Consider the following 20,657-nt stretch of genomic DNA (forward strand, 5'->3'; position numbering starts at 1 on the left):
CACTCTCGATGCCAGCAAGAATCCCACTAGTGCAGATACAGCCTGTATCCAAATACTGCTTAAACAGACATTGCTGAAGTATGCAAATTACCTAACTATTAAAATGTGAACAAAGTTCTGTTATTCCATTAAGTTACCTTGAACATTTGTGAAAATACCTGCACAAATGCACCATTTCTATATTAGCCTCTACCCTAGAAGATAGTATCCACACTTAAGTGGAAAGTAAGTTAAAAGCTTTGATGTCCTGACGCTAATCAATGGAATGTTAATTTTTTTGTACTATCAGGTGGAGGGGAGGATGAGATTAGTTGAACTGACAGAAGGTAAGAAGGCAGATGGCACATCATGAAGGGCAAAGCACACTGACAGAGCTTGTAAAACAATCTGCCCTCAGGTTTGTTTGGCTTGGAACCCATTAGAAAAACAATTTAGAGCAGAAAACAGAAAAATCAAAATACAAGGACTCCAGAGAAATAATTGTTGTGTTTCTCAATTTTGCTTATTCATCTTTGCCATTAGTTGGCATGAGATATACAGAAGATTCTGCTATTCTGGAGAATGTGTGGAAGAGATTTGATGTGCAAACAGGCTTGCCACAGGTGTGTAGGCACCATGGTCTTGGAATACAAAGGAAGCATTCCTCAGTGGAAGAGGAATTCTACTGCTTTTTGGCAGAGGACAGCTAAAGCAGCTCAGCTGGAGATCCAAGGAGACACTGAGCCCAGGGTGGGCTGAAGGCAGCAACAGCAAGAATCTCACTGTACAAAAGCTGCTTTGAATTGCCAGGTCCCCAGTGGTATCATCTTCCCAGCTCTGATACTGGATCCGTATCTGAAGATTGCATAGCCAAACTCTATAAGCTTTTGCAAAAGTCGTGTGTCATTTTAAAGTTTAACGTAAAGCTACCTAGGTAGTTAGATGTATAAGCTAGAAATAGATTTGGTTCTATCCTTGTGGGGGGAAAAAAAAAAAAAAAGCTCTGAGTTTTGTACAAGAAATATGGCTTAGTTTGGCCAAGTACCTGCTTATAAGAATGCACATCGCTATTCCATTCTTAATCCCTCTTGTATTCTAGGTGCCTAATCTATGGCTGGGCTTTCATCAACCTTTCTTTGGAAGTAGGTGGAAGCTTGTGGACAACTCCAGGATTTCCAACCTTGTTTCTCCAATTATTCTTAGGGGAGGCTTTCTGCTAATTCATTCTGGTGGCTTGTTTATTAGGGAGCTCAATGACTACTGCGACACAATGATATTGGCTGTTTTCCCCCTGCCAAACTTTCTAACTTATCTAACCGGGTCACTGGTCTACTCAGGTACACTTTGGGGAAAATCCTTAGTCTTAAAAAAAAAAAAAGGTTATCAGCACAAAGGCTGATGCATAAAAAATCAGTTATGTGCTATTCCTAGGGTTGGTGGTATGAGTAATCGGAGTATGAACGGAAGGCTCAGGCTTGGTAGGCATGATTCATATAATCCTGCTGGAGTCTGCAGAGGTTAGTTTCTTAACTGAACCATACCAGCTTCTGATGTTATTCCTTCTCTTCTTGCCTAAGACAAGGAAGGGAGCCTTAAATAGCCCTGCATTTTTTCCCCAGCAGCCTGATAAAGCGCCCGACCTCAAATCTGGGGGTCTCGCATGCAGCCAATGAGCACGGACAGTGAGCAGCATGATCCATGGCATTTTCTACATACGTAAACCAACAACTGTTGTCAGCTGCTCTGGGCTACTGAGATTTCATTTATTGATAAAAGGATGTTAGGCAGTTTTTTACCACTGCTTGAAGATCTTATCTGTATCAGTAAAAAATCAATTTCAGATACTGGTTTTGTATTTTTTAAGATTAAAAATGCATGAAAATGGACAATCATTTATAACATGCCTTTCTGCTGCTTATCTGATTTTTTTAAAAAATTGAACATGTTGAAATCAGCATTAATTCTGCCACGGCTTTCAAAGAGACAAGGTTTCAACATCAGTGTCTATATTTGTAAGTCTGAATTTAGAATGAGTAGGAGAAAGCATTTGGTATGTTACAGACAAAAATTGTCTGCAAGCTGTGTTCTATGTGCAGTTTAAAATGATATATATTCTCTCTATATGTATGTATACCCTTTTTTTTTAATGACTCATTAAATTACATGTGTTAGTTAACAGACACATTGTGTCTTTGCACCAGCTTCTACATGCACTGTTTGAAGGAGCAAAAAACATCTTTTGGAAGCTCTAATCCTCTGAACTCAGCTGGATCAAGCACAAATTCTGGTCTTGGTCAAATTCAAGTAAAATTTGGCTAAATCCCCAGAACCCTGCCAGCAGTTGTGCACAGTTCTGCCTTATTGGCAGTGACTCTCCCACATGGCCTCTACAAGCCATGGACCAGCCTGTACCCTGAGAAACAAGGGGCTTACACCATGGAGCAGAGGTGAGCAGGATCTGCGATGCGTTGGATCAGGACTTAACTCAACTTAACTTAACTTAACTCAACTTAACTTAAGCTCAATGCCGCTTTTCTTGCACTCAGCAACTACGCAGCCCATGCTTCTTCATCTTGCAGAACTAACCAACTGCAGCATGTACCTGTGTTTTGATAACCTGTAGGATCAATGGCTTAATATAGTCATGCTTTATCTTGTAATTTTGGATTACATAAATTGTTCTAATCCTGGATTACTCTTTACCTATCAGTAGGTTCACACCTGACAGATGCTGACTGGCGCCGTTCTTTGTATCTCAGTATCTGTGGCCGCGTATGTGACAGCCTCCTTGCCTGTCCCTGGAGCAATTTGCAGCTAGTGAACCGGCATCAGCTTGGCTAATGTCCGCCTTGTATGACTGAGATCTCAGTAGCACATTGATCCCTGCTGGAACTGAGCTGGTAACGATGATCCAATTTCCTCCGCTAGCAAATTTCTTGATTAGAATAAATTCTATTTTTATAAATGTTCGTGCTGGAGCTCCGAATCGGCATGTTTTTCCGAAACATGCACGCTGGCAGCATGCACTTAAGGTTGTAATGTATTACAGGCTGACCTTTCAGCGGCCAATTGCTAAGGACAGAAGGCAGTTTTACAACCACAGGGCTGCAAGCGCGCAGCCACCTCCCCGAGCTTCGCTCCCTGCGCAAAGGAGGTGAGCGCGCCCCAACCCTCCGGCGGAGCGGCGGCGCCCCGGGCCCTCGCGGGGCATGGGAGGCGAGGCTGTCCCGCGTGGCCCGGCGCCGGGGGGAGCCGCTCGGCAGCGCCGGGGCCGGGCCGGGCCGCTACGGCCGGGGCGGCGGCGGGAGGGCGGCGCGGCGCTGTGCCCGGCGGCGGCGGCGGCGGCGGCGGCGGCGGCGGCGGCGGCGGCGGCGGCGGCGGCGGCGGCGGCGGCGGCGGCGGCGGCGGCGGCGGCGGCGGCGGCGGCGGCGGCGGCGGGGCGAGGGCCGCGGGGGGCCGCGGGGCGGGCGTGCCGCTGTCGCTGCTGGTGCCTCAGCTCGGGCGGCTCCTGGCGGCGGCGGCGCTCGCAGCCCCTCCCGGGCGGCGGCGGCGGGGCCCGATGGCGAGACCCAGCGCTGCGTGCCCGCCGCCCGCCCGCCGGCTGCTGGCGGCCGCCCGGGCGCTGCTCTTCTGGGCGCTGGTGTACGGCTACTGCGGGCTGTGCGCCTGCATCGCCGGGCTGCGGCTGCTGTGGAGCATCGGCCGGCGGCCGGGCGAGACGTTCCGCCGGGCGGTGCGGGAGAACCCCCCCGCCTGCCTCAACGACCCCTCGCTGGGCACCCACTGCTACGTCCGGATCAAGGTGAAGGCTCGGGGCAGGGCGGGAAAGGCCCGAGCGCGCCCCCGCGAGCGCGCCCCCGCCCCGTGCGCGCGGCTGACCTGCGCGCTCCCCGTGCCCGCGCGTCCCTGTCCCTGTCCCTGTCCCTGTCCCTGTCCCTGTCCCTGCCTCTGTCCCCCCGGCCCGTCCCCGCGGGGTCCCCGCCGTGCGCCGGGGCCGCAGGGAGGAAGGGCCCCGGTCCGGACCCCCCCCGGGAGCAGCGCACCGCGGAGCTGGGGAGCCCCCGGGGTCGTAGAAGGCGCCGCGGATGTCCTCGAGCCGTATTTGGGGTGAAACGAGTGCCGAGCCCTTAGTTCTGTGGGGTCCGGGCAGGTGCTTTTTTTGCCAGGCAGCACTGATCTGTACTACCGAGCCTCCCCGCTGCTCGTGGTCCGCCTGCTTTCTTTTTCCAGCATCACTGGGAGGCACGCACATGCTTCTTCACTCCTGTGCTGCATTCTTCTTCCCTATAGCGCCAAACTGCAAGTAGCTGGGGTGCTGGGAAGTGGGGACTGTGGCAGGGCGGAGAGAGCTCTGGGGGCAAAGGGAACTCTGTCGATGTGACGGTCGGTCACTCTTTTCGGGCAATATGAAACCCGCTTGCCGTTGGCTTTCCTACATGTATCCTACAGACCTGGACAGATTTCAGCAAAAGAAAGAACAAAGCGTGTTTCAGATAAGATGGCAATGTCCTACGTGTGTCTTGGGGGACTGCAAGGATTGTTGCAGTAACAGAAAAAAGGGAACTGAAAGGAGCAACCGAAAAGGTAGAGGGTGGGCTTATTTTGGGGCATGTGACATTTAAACTGCTGCTGTGCAAGTGACAATCAAATCTGTATGGGTAAAGGCGATGTCCTTAAAAGCAATAAATAGATTAAAGTAAAAGCACTGAGGGTAAATCCCTAAAGGACACTAACTGAAAGAAGCAGGATGGAGGAGGGCGAACCAACTACCCATGAAATGAGAATCTCTGGAAGAGAACTGAGAAACTTCTGTTGTTTTAAAGGGGTCAAAGGCAGGGATGATACAGGGAATGGTGAAGATGATGTACTGACCCTAAAACGTAGTGAGAAGGTATCAGCAACTGCTTAGAAATGTACCGCCATCTGTACTTCTAGGGACTCCAAATTCACTGGCATCCCAGAAGAGAAATATTAGTGTAACTTTGGGCAAAACTGCGCCAAAAGTTCCTACTATATCTATAGTGAATATGAAGATAAGAAAACAATTTTTTCCATTCCAGAGCTCTTTCCAAAACCAAGATGTAAGTTCATGGCTTTTTAGCTGGTTGGTGACTTAGCAGTGCCAAGGTATTTCAGAGAATCTGAAGCATCTCAGGCAAGAAAAACCTGTGCAGTTGCGATCCTCAACATGACATGAGATCTTGATCTACAGCAAAGGCAGGGTTTTTTTCTTCCCTTTTTAAAATAGCAGCGATGGTGCAGGCTCTGACGTTTGTTCAGGAGCTGTATGACCTTTCTTCCTGCAGTTTCTTTCACATGACTTCTAAACAGCACGTTGTATTTTGTGAGCTAAGTCTTTGCTGACTTCTGTATCCACCCCTGTGCAAGAATTCAGTAGCCTGGTAGGCATAATTTCAGCTTATTTACCGGACTTGACCTTGAGTTAGTGTAAGCTTGCATTTATTCACTTCAGTGGCATTTCAGTGTTCAGGATCCGGACTGCTAACAGTAAGTTACTTGCCTGCTGGTAATTCTCGTAAGACCCATTTTCTTAAAAGGTGCATCAGAAATAGTGGCTAGGGTAGAAAGAAGATGATTACATTAAGGCTTTATTTTCTGAAGCAAGTCTGAAGCCTTGAACAGTAAAAGAAACAAGCAAAAAGTACTTGCTTTGTAGTTGCTTAACTTCGATTGCTTTATGTTTTTAAGAATGCATGCCATCCTTTATTGTGCCACACTGCAATGTGATGGTTTTAAATAGTTTTTAAATAGTTGCACAATCTTAGAAACTAAGTGAAAGTTTGAAAGTGCATTTAAAGTATACTATGTCTTAAAGTCTTTCCACAAAGCACATGCCATGTCTGTGTGAAGAAAGGTCCTAGCTCCTATGATGATCCTCACTGCCTAGTGCCCATGTGTGTGCTCTTTCAGACCCATGAGTGTGCTCATGGCTGAATCGACACACAGTCAACACAGCTTGGCACGCAGCAAGGATGCCCTGCCCAGGACTGTAGCAGCTGGGGTGTGGGATGCTCAGCATTGCCAGGGGACAGTGGTACCTGATCTCGGGAACACGTTAGACTTCAGCTTTGAGAATTGACAATTTGATTTTTTTTTCAGGGACAATACATTGTTCCTTAGAGTATTGTCTAAAGCCATTTTCATTCTCAAATCCCAGTACAGCAGTTCTATGCAGTAATAAAAACACAATGCTTCTTCTTTCGTTCTAGGATTCAGGGTTAAGATTCCACTATGTGGCTGCTGGAGAAAGGGGTAAACCACTCATGCTGCTGCTTCATGGCTTTCCGGAATTCTGGTAAAACTCCCTACAAGCTTTCCTTGTATAAATGAGGCTGCTTAAGATACCTGAGAGTGATGATCAAGCTTAAATATCCTCAAAGTGAACTTTTTTATATATCTATGAATACTAAAAGCATTAAGTTCTAGTAGGAAACAAACCATTGAAATTTTTAACTGCAGCAACCACAAAAAAAATAAAAATCCTGCAGTCTGACTTAACCCAACTGTCTTTTTTTTGTATTGTCTGTACACTTTCATTCAAATTTTGGGGAGGAACTACTCATTTTTAATGAACTTCCCACTTGGAAAACACATAACATTTATACTGACATGGCTAAACTTAGGAATTATAGTAGAGGGTGGTAAAATGAGGATCCAAGATATGTGTGCAGTATGGATGGCTTTGTTAAAAATACTACATATAAGTTTTAACTAGGGGAGGGGGAGAACTGTGAGTTCTATAGGCTACTTTGCAGCCTAATTTCAGAGTGCTACTCAGGGAAGAAGGCTCTATTTTTAGTTCATCATAAGATGAATGACGAATCACAACCAACCCAAAATGTTTGTTTGTAACAAAGAAAAGCAGTCATGTGTCCAGTGTTTGAACAGAATTGCTTGGGCTGTCACTGCCAGATTTGCCTAGTGAGGCACGGCATGCAGAACTTACACATAAAATCAATAAGTGAATAGAGGAAGTGGTGATGCCAGTAATTCAGCAAATTAAATGAGCCTTTTCCTTTCTAAACTCAGATATGAAGCTAGGCTCCAGCATTGGAATTGTGATCTTTCAAGCTGGACTCAGGTCATGCCATGATAAAGTGACCCAGGTAAAATAGAGGTCAGTTCTCTTCCCTTAGAAATTTCCTGGAGATAATAAAGGCATTGAGGATGACGGTAGAAAGTCATATTTATTACTTTACAATACATTTTCAAAGAAGGAGATTACTCTAATAATAAATTGCTAATTAAAAGTCTAAAAGCTGTAAACTTTGATTAAAAAGTCAGTTAGACAGAGGGGAGTTGCATATTCTATGCAAGCATTATGCATATCTTGCATAATGTGTATTTAACGTGTATTCTAACACAATAAGACAGCTGAGACTAGAGCTAATTTCCCCTGCAGTGGGAATAATATGCAAAATTCAGCATTTTATGTATGTATTCTACTGAGATCCAGTGTATTGTTTTCAAAATTCAGAGAGCTGTTTTCATGGTTTGCAATGATAAATGACAATTAGTCTATACATTAGTCACACTACAAATACTGATGTTGGTTTGTTAATTCAATTAGTGCAGAATTTTAATGCAAGAACAGAGATTGTTCTGAGAGCATGTGATAAAATAATCACAAGAGATTTTTAAAGCAGCATCAGCTTTGTACTGTTTGACTAGCAAAAAAAAATGGATAAAAATGGATAAGATTCACAATTCACAGTTACAATTCTCAATTGTAACAAATCCTCTGCCTTCAAATTTCTCAAGGTTATAAGTAGGGCAACTATAACCAGACAACACTGACCTTAGCGAGTGACTGAGTACATCTGAAGATGAAAGATCACTAAAGAATATAACGCACCAGCGCCATTAAGTGCTTTAGATGTGCAAGAACTTGAAAATCAATATCAATTTTGTGGAAAGACAATATTCAAATATTTGAAAACGAGCATGATGTATTGAGACAGCTGAGTACCTATAAAGATATGCATTAGCTCCTAGACTTTATACAAGCTGCCCTTCAGAAATAATGTGATCAGAAAGTCACAGAGTAGTTTCCATTATTCAGCCTTATGAAAATGAAGGCATCCACCAGCGTTTCCAAATTATACCTGCAGAACAATTGTCCAGTAGTTACATTTCAGATAGGGTTAAAGGATTTCTTTGGATATAAAGCCCAGTCAGCCAGACATTTGGTGACTGATGGACTGTTGTGAAAACAGGAGATGAGGATAGCAACTAGACATGTTTCTAAAACAAACGCAGTTTATTTATTTATTTATGGGCTTTGTTGATTATTCTTACTCAGGTATATATGATAGCTGCAACAGTTACCATGGCAAATTCAGCTTCCAAGTTATTGTATAATGCCTTTAAAAATTTAATTCCTAGAGATCTGTGCTAAGTCTTGCATTTGCATTATACAGCACTGACATGAAAAGATTCTGACTGTTCTGTTTACATGAATACAAATTTCTATAATTAATGGGTATTATTGTAATATTACTTACAGTATGTTCAAAATCCCTACTAGGCTGGAGGCAAAGCTAAAGTGGAACAGCCAATGGACTGATATAGACACTGTTTGAATTAAGGTAGAATTCTGTGCTTCTGATGATTCAAATGCTTTGTATCATTTATCTGAGACTGTTGAAACGAGAGCAGAAATAAAAGCTAGATCCTAGCAAAGAGGGATTCAGCCATTGTTACATAGAGCTAGAAGGATCGTGTTTTTCGTGTACCTTTCTATTGCAATATAAGATAAGGCCATGTCTTTCTTGGTAGTGGCTATTCTGAAATTTAATTGGTTTAAATTAACAATTGAAGGCAGGTAGTTCTTGTAGGATCAAGCCTTCCATTTTCTTACTGTTTTTGCTCTTATAACGCAGTCATCCACTCACTATGTACTAATACAGAATGAGGAATAGCCCAGGACTTACTAAGTTCTTTACCTTGTATGTCTTTAAAGTACGTAATGCTATCACTCTTTTCCATAGAAATGCAAACAATACAATACTTTATGCAGTACCAACACACTGTGAGATTGCTCTGGAACAATTCTGGTAGTATAGCAATACAGAGGTATACATAACATAAATCATATGGAATTCACCAAGTTCATTTGTTATTCATTGTATTTCTTTCTTTGGTTAATTTAGCATATGAATTATCTGACATTCCTTTTCTGAAGAGAAAAAAAAAAAATCTGTCCCTTGAAGCGTATTTCCCTAGTCTTACCAAAATTTGCATGTGAACAAGCTAGGGAGGAAAGAAAGCTTGTCAGACCTTTCTTTTTGGATGATATTATGGTTACAAAGATAAAACAGAATGCTCCTCTCTGTGCTCTGGTTGCCTGCTTCCTTAGCAACAAAGAGACCACGCCAGACTCTAGAAACTGTTGAAATATCCAGGCTCTGGCCATGCCCACTCTCTAGCAGCTGCATTTCCTTACTGGAGAATTCAAGAAGGGAGCACAAAATTGCTGTAGCCACAAACTATCAGCGTACCACAGAAAGAAAAAAGAATCTCATTGCAAACAAAGCCATGATAACTTACGTTCAGCTATCTGGGAGCAAAAGCATTGACTGCATTTTAGTATCATACTGTTTGACCTTATAACTCCAACTTTATTTTTTCCCCTTTGTTAGGTATTCTTGGCGCCATCAATTGCGGGAATTTAAAAGCGAATATCGAGTGGTGGCCCTGGATTTGAGAGGTTATGGAGAAACAGATGCTCCTTCTCACAAAGAAAATTACAAGTTAGATTGCCTGATAACAGATATAAAGGATATTTTGGAATCTCTGGGTGCGTTAAAAGAGAAACTACTCAGATCATAGACAATTTAATTTTCTGGGAAAATAAAACATTAATATTTATAATTGATTTCAAAAAAATGCATTCTGTTTAATATATACACGTTATAGATATGTATGGATATAAAGCTAAGGATACTCGTATTTTATGGACTATTATCAATACTAGTGGAAAAAAATTGTTTTCCAGTTGTGACATGTATGTCTGCCTAAACAATATGTAGAGATGATTTTTCCATCATGAGTTTAAAATGCTGTGAAATCCAGCAGGACAAACCTATGGTCTTTTCCCCTAACTAAAAAGACTTTCACTTACTCCTACCCATTGCGCTCAATGGGTACTGTTGTAGATTAGTCTAATAGCACTTGCAGACAAGAGAACTGGTATCAGGTGAAATTCTTCTAGCACAAACAAGATAGAATAAATGTTGTGGGCTTTACAAATATGATGACAGTGCATCTGCTGTATTAAGAAAAAAAAAAAATCCCAAAATACTACTCCTGCATGGTAGTCAGTGCACAAGAGCTGAATCACTGCGTGTCTTATACAACAATGAAAGCAACAGAAGGAAGAACAGGGAATACATTGCTCTCTGTGGCAAATACACGGTGTGATGATCTTGAACTAAAGCAAGTGTGCAAAATTTGCTCCTCCAGTTCAGCAGGAAGTATAGCTGTTCTGGCAATAAACTAACACCTAGTGAAGGGTATTTCTCCTCTGTACCAATAATAAGATGAGATTAGACCCATTCTCTGAACCATTTTAATTCCTTGGATACTCTAGGGATACAGTGCTAGGGATAAGTACAACTTCCTGCATTTCACATGAAGAAATAGCAGAGCAGTGATACCAGTCTTAAGGTTTGAATTTAGGATTTGCTTTGATTGTGATATTTGAATAGCGTCAAAAGATTGGGCAAGCTGTCCCCACACTGTGTTTACATTTTCCAACTTTCACTGGTTGTGTTAATCTCCATGGTAATGCCATGGTTATGCTTGTGAAGTGCTCTCATCATAGTGCAATTTCATAGGGATTTAAATATTTCTGGGGGAAAAAAAAAAGTATTTCTGAGGCTTCCTATCATAGTTTGTTCTAACCCCAAGGTAAATTCTTTTGGAGAACTTGATTATATCAAAAATGCTCCATGAGATTTCTATTCAAGAGGGGTTTTAAGATGCTTTGACAAATGTGTCCAAATTTCTGTCAGAATTCAAAACATTTGGGCTTTTATACATTTTATTTGTAGCATACATACTCAGTATTACAATCCTCAAGGAGGATTGTGATGGTATGTGAGACTGTAGTATGTATTCCAGGAAGGGTTAAAGGAGGAGTAGTTAGGCTTTCAAAAACAGTCATGATTTTCCCTCCTTTTATTGTTGCAAAAGTCCCATTTTCATCAATGGAAGAATAAGTAGATGAATGCTAAGAGCTTTTAAAATTGCCATTAAAACAGCATGTGGAAAAGTGCTACAAGCCTGCTAAATATATAAATGTGTTTAATATGTATATGTATTATATATATGGCTATTAAGTGTAATTCCCCCTTTTTGCATAATGGTGGTGTTTAGTCCTTAGATAACCTCCCATATTCAAAGCAATTCATAAAGATTAATTTTGTTCAGGAGGGGCTCAGGACATCTCAGTCTTTCTGTTTGCAGTTTCAAACTCCAAACTCCCTAAACACAGTAATCGTACATGCATTATAATGACTGCAACTTGAATCATGCATTTGACCCTGAATTAGCTGATATGTGAACAGTGTGGCTATTTGGATGCCAAATTACTTCAGCTTCACATTTACACTTCAAGTGTGATTGAAGCTAAATTAAATAATTTTAATTATGTGCTAAATTTTTAGCTATAATAATGCACTATTTTTTCTGCCTTTAGTAATGGAAGCAGTGCAGTATTACATAGTTACGTTAATACATGTGCTGGACCACCTATTTTACCCAGAAATTGCAATATTTTTTATGGATACACATTTCACTGAAATAAAAGCACAAATCTGTGTTTACGTGGTAGGATACAACAAGTGCGTGTTGATTGGCCACGACTGGGGAGGAATGATCGCTTGGTTAGTGGCTATATGTTACCCTGAAATGGTGACTAAGCTGATTGTGGTTAATTTCCCTCATCCTTCTGTGTTTACAGGTGAGTTTTATAATATAATATTACATATGTATATGTGTTAACCCAGACTATTTGCATTTTCATTAAGATTGTGTTTGCTTTGATGTTGCTTAAAGAAGAACCAACTACTTGCTCTTTTAGATGTTCAGCGGATAAGTTACCAGAACTCAGTCCTTCTCACAATCTGGACTGTATTTTATGAAGCTGTAAAGTATTAGGTATTTTACTTTGGGAAAAAATTTACTGTAGGAAGTGGGAGTGTTTGCAAGCAAATTTACTGATCTTTTTTCTTAATCCTGGAAGGTTCACAAAAACTTAATTTTCATGTACATGAACCCGGCAGGATAAAGTTCCCTGAACATGAATGTGTATTGCATTATGCCTAGGTTAAGGTCTCACTGCATTATTAAAACTACAAAACAGCCTTTGTATAAATGACGCTCAGACTTTTAGAGTTTAATCCTGATTTAGGTGACAAATGAAACTATGATCTTGTACAATATTCATTGCAACAAGATGACTTCTTCAGGCTACATACTAGAGGAATGTGCTAGCAATGAGTTCAGAAAGGGTGCACTAGTGGAATTTGTTGTGTGATAGGCTTTGAGCTTGTCTGCTACCCAGAATGACAAAATATTTCGTAGGTATTAGATCTATGTTCAGTAGTTACAATGACAGTAGTATCTCATTGATTTTAATTTCTTAAATTGCAGACTTTATACTATTTCCATTCTAAAGTCACCCCACTTGCCCAGAAATAGTTGAGAAAACTCAGTGAAGCTTTAATTTTCATCTCAGAACCATTCATACCTATTGTTCTCACAGTGTTCTTGGCCACCTTTCTATGGTATTAAAGAATATTTTGCCAGATAGTTAAGCTTCACTTACCCAACGAAATGTCTGTTCCCCACCACTGCAGCAAGCAGGAGCCTTTGCAGCATTTTCACTGAGATTGGGAGCCAGGCTGTACAGAAGCAAAATACATATTACTATAGCTTTTCTTAGTATTTGTTTGCATACATATTTTAAAAAGTACAAAACATGTTATGTACCTTGATAAAGTATCCCTGGATCAAATTTGTTTGACTGTGGATTAAATGAAAATAGCTTATAAATGGAGTATTCTCCATTGCCTTTAATATCGTAATCTTTACTATGATAAAAGTCTGGGTTTTAATTATTTTTTTATTTACACAATTAATTCTGTAATAGCCGTTAACATCCTCCCAACCACTCCTAAGGGATTATTGTATTTATGCATTTGAAATCACGATCTTTGTTTGTGCCTTACATATCACTACTGTGGGCACACCTTAATGACTTAGACTTAGTTACTTAGTGCATGCCATTTCTCATTGCTAACTGATAGCAATTATGATACCAGATTTTTTGAGAGTTTCCATCTCAGGATTTTTTGACTTACCACTACATTCACATATTCTAACATCAATGGACTGGTAACAGTGCTGTATTTGTTAGATTAAGCAATGAGGCGGGGAAGTCTCCCTATTAGAAAATGGTGATTTATCCTTTCCCAATATTGAGAAAATCTCTATAATCCTCTTAGTAAAATCATATATTTTTAAACAAAAACTTTGTATGTCAAGCAATATTGGAAATAGTTTAGTTTAATAACATATTTGGAAACATAATAGTAACATATTAGCACAGAAAAGTCAAGTAAGCATTATCGATGATGGTCCATTAATGGAAAAATGTAATGACTGATGCAGTTTAGGAGTGTGTAAGATAAGAGTGCTTAGAAGGTAGCTGAGGCTCCAATTTACTTTTTTTTTTTTTAAACCCATTTTTATTCACTACCAGAATGGGAGTGCAATTTTGCTTTTCTGAATTTGCATATCTAAAGGATAGGTTCTAGACCTCCTGGTATCTGCATACATTCTGTGCTTGCTTTGAGAAGTTAGACACTTGAATGTCAGTGTTGGCTCTTGCAATTTATCAGAGAGACAAAATTTCAGTTTCAAAAAAGAGACTGCAAATTTGGCTATATCACTCTCCTGTTATATATTCTTCAATGTCTTCAAAAGTGGCACTGTAATCTTGATTACGGTTCTTGAAATTGCCAAGAAAGAAGACTTAGAAAAATTCTGTCCTTTCATGACCAGGATTGATACTCCCTTTACAATGTAAGTGGATTATCATCTACAGATTTCTGTACATCACATCTTTGATGACAGAAATACATTAAGACAGAAGTAATACTTGCATTTATGCCTCTTATTCTGCACCTGAAAAAATGCCTTGGACTCACTACACAAATAGATCTCTAAGTGAAAATCATATCAAGCAATTAAACTCTCAAATGTCAGTGCTCTCACCTAATCTTTGACGGGTTTCAGTTTTGCTGTCTGTTTCTATTACCACTTATAAAACAAGAAGTATATTTTAATGGCCACATCATATACTTACTCCTGAAACAGTAATCATCTTATGTAACATAGCATACTCGAACGTAGTATTTTTAAAGCATTCCTTTAAGTTTAAAAAATAGTGATATTAACAGTAATTTGCTTTGAGTCATCAGTTTTCATTTTTAATTCATGGGCATTTTTGTTTCAGAATACATTCTACGACATCCATCACAATTGATTAAATCTGCTTACTACTTCTTTTTCCAAATGCCATGGTTTCCTGAATTCATGTTTACAGTAAATGATTTCAAGGTGAGCAAACTGAGTGCTCTTCTTTATATATTTAACTGTCCGTGATGGAAGAATTGCCTACCTATGTTGGTGCCTTCTGATGTAATAATTACTGGAAAAAATACAGAGCTTTCTGATTTTTCTTCAGTTGTATATATTTATACAAAGTGGAATATAAGTATATACCATCTGTGGGATTCATAATTGCTTTTGCATTTCTGGCAGACGTTCAGGTACATACATCCTTTTAACCTCCATCTCTACTGTGTGTTGCTCCACCTCAGTAGTCAGCTAACATTTTACTTCTGCCCATGCTGTGGGACACATTTGGTGCCTGGAGAACTCCTGCTGGCTTAGCCAAAGCTTCCTGTGAGTGGTGGGCCATCCTCTTGTCCCTCACTGCCTGCTTCAGGGCAGGCAGCCTGGGAGTCTGGCTAGCACATTCTTCCAGGTGATTAATCGTGCCCGAGAAACCAGTAAGGCCAACACCTTACATAACATTAAACAATCAATACAATTGTGTAGAAATGGAAAAAGCAGCTGAAGGCATGCATCCTCCCAGACGCATGCAGCCCAGTACCGTGCTCCCGGTGCTGCATGCCCGTGGGACCACGAGGTGGGGAGCTCCCATCTCCTCCCTCCCACCCTCTCAGCTGCTGGGGCCCATCCCCGAGAAAAGTGTGTGCCTGCAGCCTGCCTCTGCCTCTCACGTCGCTGTACAGAACTGAGTAACTTGGTGATACTCATGTTTGCCTATACTGTAATTATTCTGGAGTAAGTTACACCAGAAATAAGTTTAGTGTGTGCTTTACATATAGCTCTCTAATAAAAGCATTTGAACCATTCATTCTATTCCCAACAACGTATAAATAGATTTTAGAAAGATGTGTCCTCTTGAAGGAGAAAAATAACATTTCTTAGATATCTTAGGCTCTTTATTCTTCCTTCGTAGGTTCTGAAAAGTTTATTTACCAGCCAAGCCACTGGAATTGGAAGGAAAGGCTGCAGATTAACAGCAGAGGATATCGAAGCTTATCTCTACATCTTTTCACAACCTGGAGCATTAACTGGACCCATCAACCACTACAGAAATATTTTCAGGTCAGTGTAACATTCCGCAACAAGGTAAAATATTCTAGAGACCTCTAGAGGCCAAAAACGTTATTGTATCTTCTGCTACCAACATAGAAGAGAAAAAAGCCAATTGTTTTTAAAGTTTCAACAAGCGATGAATGCGTTGAGTGTCAAGCAGCCCAATGCAAAGTTAATTTTATGATGTATCCACGCAAAACAGTGAAACAACCAGAGTGCTGGTAAGGAAAATCTTTGTTCACAATCTGATAAAGTGAAGCCTCTTCCTCACGGACAGAACTCATGGCAATCACAAAAATTCATCTCTAAACAATACTTGCAAACAAATAATTGATGTTAATTTGTATTATAGCTCCAAGTAAGTTACCCTCACTTTTCCTTGTAACTTTACAAAACTGTGTCTGGCTTCAATTTTATTGTGCTTGGGCTGTTTTTTATAAAAACATTAGTTAGTTTGTTTAGTAACTAACCCCTTTTACTAACCCCTTTTTTTTGTTCTTGCATAGATTTCATATTGCTCACTGGCACCACTGAGCATGTATAGCAGGGAGCAGTCATGGAAAGCCAGCATCATAGGAAAGATTTTTGCAAGCTTAATATTTTCTCAAACAGTTTTCTGATCGTTTTAACTTTTGTGGAAGTCACTGGCTTGGCCTTAGTGGCTGACACTGTGTGGTTATCTACCACAAGCTTAACAGGGCCAGAGCATCTTTGATTCTGCTTATTCTCTGTTTGTGACTTGCAGCCTTATAGCTAGCTACAAGGAATATACCAAGAGGAGTGGGTTTGAACTCTTTAGTCCCTTCCTGCCTCCAGGCTTCAGCAGTGCTAAACCTCCTGAGTGCCTCTCTAGCTTCCCTAAACTCAGCAGAGTCTCTGCAGTAGATTAACTTTTCATTTTCCCTGGACCATGCTTAGTGTCACCCTTACTGCTCTTCCTGTGCCTTCCATGCTGTTCCTGGAACTACACAGCAGGGCCCCAGCGTAGGGCTAACAAGGAGCTAGGGAGGCAGGAGAACCCTAAGCCTTGCTCGTCACATTTGCTGCAGCACCTCGCACCTGTGAGCACACATGAACCAGCTGCTTCTCTGACAGTGACAGGGAAGGAGCTGTGACAGCTGGTAGCTGGATTGCTGTGGGATTCTGATGAGATGAGAAGAGTTGCACATTTCAACTATTGTTTCAGGCTTTCTGCAGGCTCAAGAAAGAAAGCTTAGTATCAGTTATTAATCAGAATGGATTTTCACATATATTAATTACTGTTGATCACTATTAATTACTGTTAATCACTACTAATTCCTCTGTGTGTGTATGTTTATGCACTGTTTGGTTTATTTTTTTGATGAAAGCGGGCTGGCACTGGTCACCTATATGTGAAAGGTTTCCAATCCATTGCTATTCATCTGGAGTTTTGGCTCTTCGGGGCTTATTTTTTCTAGGAAGTTATTTCCAAAGAGATGATTGAAATCACCTACTTCCATCCATCATGAGCACATTCTTGTATAAACAGCACAGCAGTCGTTCCATTCACTGTACTTTAGATACAGGCCCAGGAGAGTTTTCCTAAGGCAACAAATCTTGCAAGGCACTTAGCACAAAGGAATAATAATGAACTGTACAGTAGTGAAAGATATATATAAAAATAGTAAAGGGATCCGGAATAGTTTGAAACTTAAAGAGATTAATGTAAATGTACTGAACCAGATCATCAGATAACCAATTTAAAAAAACGATACTATGAATGAGCTATGGTTCAGTGGGTTGGGTCAATTTGGTTTGAAAAATGAGATCTAAATCCACTGCTACAAAAGTCATTTTAAGACTTTTCCAAGTTCATCCATCAAAATGAAATTAAATAATTATGTGCAATTAAATAATAATGTGACATTTCATTAATAATTATTGATGTTATATGTAAGTAGAGAGGAGGAATGTCTTCAAAGTCTCCAGTTTTGTCTTACATTAAACTAATGCATGCCATCTTTGTTCTTCGTCTTTGTCTTCTTACAGAGTATAGTTTCTTAACTAACTCCCAGGTTTCAACCTAGCACTCTATCTGTCATAACAGTTCATTCGGAATATTGTTTTTATACATTATCGGTTTAAAATTGTTGTTTGGGCATCAGCATAGTAATGATTTGTATCTGATCACAGAATCTGTTCTGAATTGTTGCAGCTTGTCTGTTCCAATATGTGGCTAAGATAAAGTAATTCAAGAGTGGATATAGATAAAATTTTCAGCATCTCTGAAATAGATGCTTTGGAATAAATTCTGATGTGCTAATATGATTTATGTTGAAATAGTCTTTCATTTGTACCTATTTGTCTTCTATCATCTAATGTCTACCGTTAACATATGGGAGCATTTGTAAAGTAATTCCATTTAAAATAATTGTACTACAAAAAAATAATGAAAAGCTTTTATGGGAAATTTAAATGGGTCATTGTGGCAGTATAATTTTTATTAACATTTTACCTTCTAAGGGCTTTTCTTCAAAATATCAACAAAATGACATATAATGTATTTATCCTTAAACCACTTTCAGTCTACCAAATCTCTGGGTTGTGATGTTTGGGTTTTAAAGAGATTATTACTCCATGAGAGGCAAATTTTTAAGGAACAGTGTTCTTTCACAGATTTAGGTATGTAAATCCAAGGCCTTCAGAAACATACTGTAACTCTTTGGACAAAGAACTCTATTCCAGTTTGAAAGTTATCATGAATTTCATAGAGAAGTGAATGTAACTGACTTCAGTTCAGTATTGCGGTCATCAGTGTTCTATAGAATATCTTTTTCTAGAAATACTTTTACTTTTAGCTATACCACACAATATTTAATTTTGATTAGGTCTGAAACACTCTAGCTGCTGTCTTCCACAGTGTCCAAAAATGGCAGCCTGCCATTTCCTTTACTTTTTGGGAAAGCAGTTGGGCTAGTCAGGATGATTTGAACACATATTCTAATTGTGATTCAAAGCATCATGTTTCATTAAAACCTACGTACAGTAAACAATACAGGTTCAGAAATTTGCTATAGCATTCATCAACCCAGGGAAATCCACTGACCGACAGCATTCTGGCCACATTATTCTATGTTCCCTTTTGCAGAGACCATGTGGCTCCTGAGCTCTGCATCTTGAGGAAGCACCATTTGTGCTCCAAAAATAAGACCTCTGTTGCAACCAGCTCCTGATATCAGACATGTAACTTTAGCATCCTTAAAAACAGTTAGAGTACTTTGAGGCACATTAATGTTTTATTGGTGTTGTAGAAGATAATACAGAACCTGGAAAGCTTGCAATAAGATTATATGTGTTGATTTCAAAAGCTAAGTTGATTGAAACCTGTCTTGGTGATTTCTATAAAACAAGACTAAACGAAGTATATTTTATTTTTAAAGCTGCCTACCTCTGCAGCACCATGAAGTCATCATGCCAACCCTGCTGTTATGGGGAGAAAGAGATGCGTTTATGGAAGTTGATATGGCAGAAATTACACGGATTTATGTTAAAAATCATTTCAGATTAACTATTTTGTCTGAAGCCAGTCATTGGCTCCAGCAGGATCAACCTGACATAGTGAACAAGTTGATATGGACCTTTTTAAAGGAAGAGACAACAAGAAAAAGAGAATGACTGTTTGTACATGTTCTAAGGGGTCTACATAAAAGCTCTTCAGATTTAAAAAGTAATTGTTATCAGGGCCATATTTCCAGCCTGCCTTCTATTTTGAGCTCTGTTAGAGAAAAGTGTTTTCAATGTACTGTACATTTGGACACCAATGTTACTGCTAAAAGAAGAAGTGAGTATGAGAGTATCTGATACCAACATTGGTTTTACCTGTATACTTGTATTTTGCACATAAAAGCACCTGCCTTAAGATATATGTATTTGTACAGAAAGAAAATCACAGAAAGTTGCTTGGTTTTGTTTTCTCCCTTGCTTTATAGTCTCAATGTGTGGTGCCTTTTACAAATTTATAATGAAACAATGGAGCGGTGCCATACAGAGGGAAGTCGTGGGTTGTCATTCTCAATTTGCCTGATTTTTTTTTTAAATTTTACCATTATTTACCCTTTTTTCACCATTAAACAGTTACTAACTCTTTTTATTATCTGTATTTGAGCATATTGAATGACTGAAAACTTTCTGGGCACATTTCTTGTCTTCAAGTGAATAATGACACATCTTGTTGTATTGTTGGATGCAGCTGCTTTGTGTGATGTGTTTTTTTCTTTTTGGACTGAAAAATGGGAACCTGTACACTCAACATACCTGAACAAGGAGAATGGAAAATTACGATCTAATGTGTATCGAGTCCACCTCTGTCCAATAAAATGCAACTGACACTACTCCCTTTATCTGGCTTCCTACGGAGCGGTTTCTTAGCGAAGCTTCCAGCTGGTCCGGGCTAGCCGAGGTGCCCGGGCACTGAGCAGCCCTGCTCATGCTCGCGGCGGGGGCGCCGGGCCTCGAGGCCGCACCGCCTCCTGCATCGCCCCGCCCTTTTGCACTGCCACGCCTCTCTGCATCGCCCCGCCCCAGCCTCAGGGGAGGGCGGGGGCAGGCGGGCCCCGTCGCCTCCCATTGGCGGCGGGCTCCCCTCGCTCGCTGTGCGGCGCTCCCTGGGCTACCCCGCGGGGCTGGCGGCGCCTTCGCGAGTAGCGCGGGGCGCGCAGCCGAGGCACCGTGCGTGATCGCCGCCCCGCCTGCGGCACATGGCGCGTTGCGGCGGCGGCTCCGCGCCGAAGGGCCCCGGCCCGGGGGCGGCGGAGCGGCAGCGGCTGCGGGAGGCGCTGGCCGAGCAGCTGCGGCGGGACGTCGGCAGGTGAGCGCGAGGCGAGGTGGGGAGGCGGCGGTAAGACGGTAACGGCGCTGCTAACGGCGCTGCTAACGGTAAGGGTGCGCTCCCGCAGGCTGCTGGCGGAGGGGACGCGCTCCGACGTGACGCTGCGGGC

At 41.1% G+C, this 20,657-nt stretch overlaps 1 protein-coding gene across 1 annotated transcript; it reads left to right on the plus strand.

The window, feature by feature from the left end:
- The first annotated feature begins 3,479 nt into the window (after positions 1-3,479).
- Positions 3,480-20,060, plus strand: EPHX4 (epoxide hydrolase 4). Its single transcript, XM_035537790.2, has 7 exons — positions 3,480-3,781; positions 6,210-6,295; positions 9,642-9,799; positions 11,837-11,965; positions 14,525-14,628; positions 15,560-15,708; positions 19,101-20,060. The coding sequence occupies exons 1-7, from the start codon at positions 3,539-3,541 to the stop codon at positions 19,333-19,335; spliced, it is 1,104 nt and encodes a 367-aa protein (XP_035393683.1). The 5' UTR covers positions 3,480-3,538; the 3' UTR covers positions 19,336-20,060.
- Positions 20,061-20,657: the final 597 nt, after the last annotated feature.

This window comes from Cygnus atratus, chromosome 8 (assembly GCF_013377495.2).
Source record: "Cygnus atratus isolate AKBS03 ecotype Queensland, Australia chromosome 8, CAtr_DNAZoo_HiC_assembly, whole genome shotgun sequence".
Taxonomy (NCBI): Eukaryota; Metazoa; Chordata; class Aves; order Anseriformes; family Anatidae; genus Cygnus; species Cygnus atratus.

Excerpts from the sequence above, each read along its gene's own strand:
- EPHX4 (XM_035537790.2), top strand. The coding sequence starts at position 3,539 with ATGGCGAGACCCAGCGCTGCGTGCCCGCCGCCCGCCCGCCGGCTGCTG. Across the intron at positions 3,782-6,209 it reads ACTGCTACGTCCGGATCAAG|GATTCAGGGTTAAGATTCCA; the intron begins GTGAAGGCTCGG and ends CTTTCGTTCTAG. Across the intron at positions 6,296-9,641 it reads CATGGCTTTCCGGAATTCTG|GTATTCTTGGCGCCATCAAT; the intron begins GTAAAACTCCCT and ends CCCCTTTGTTAG.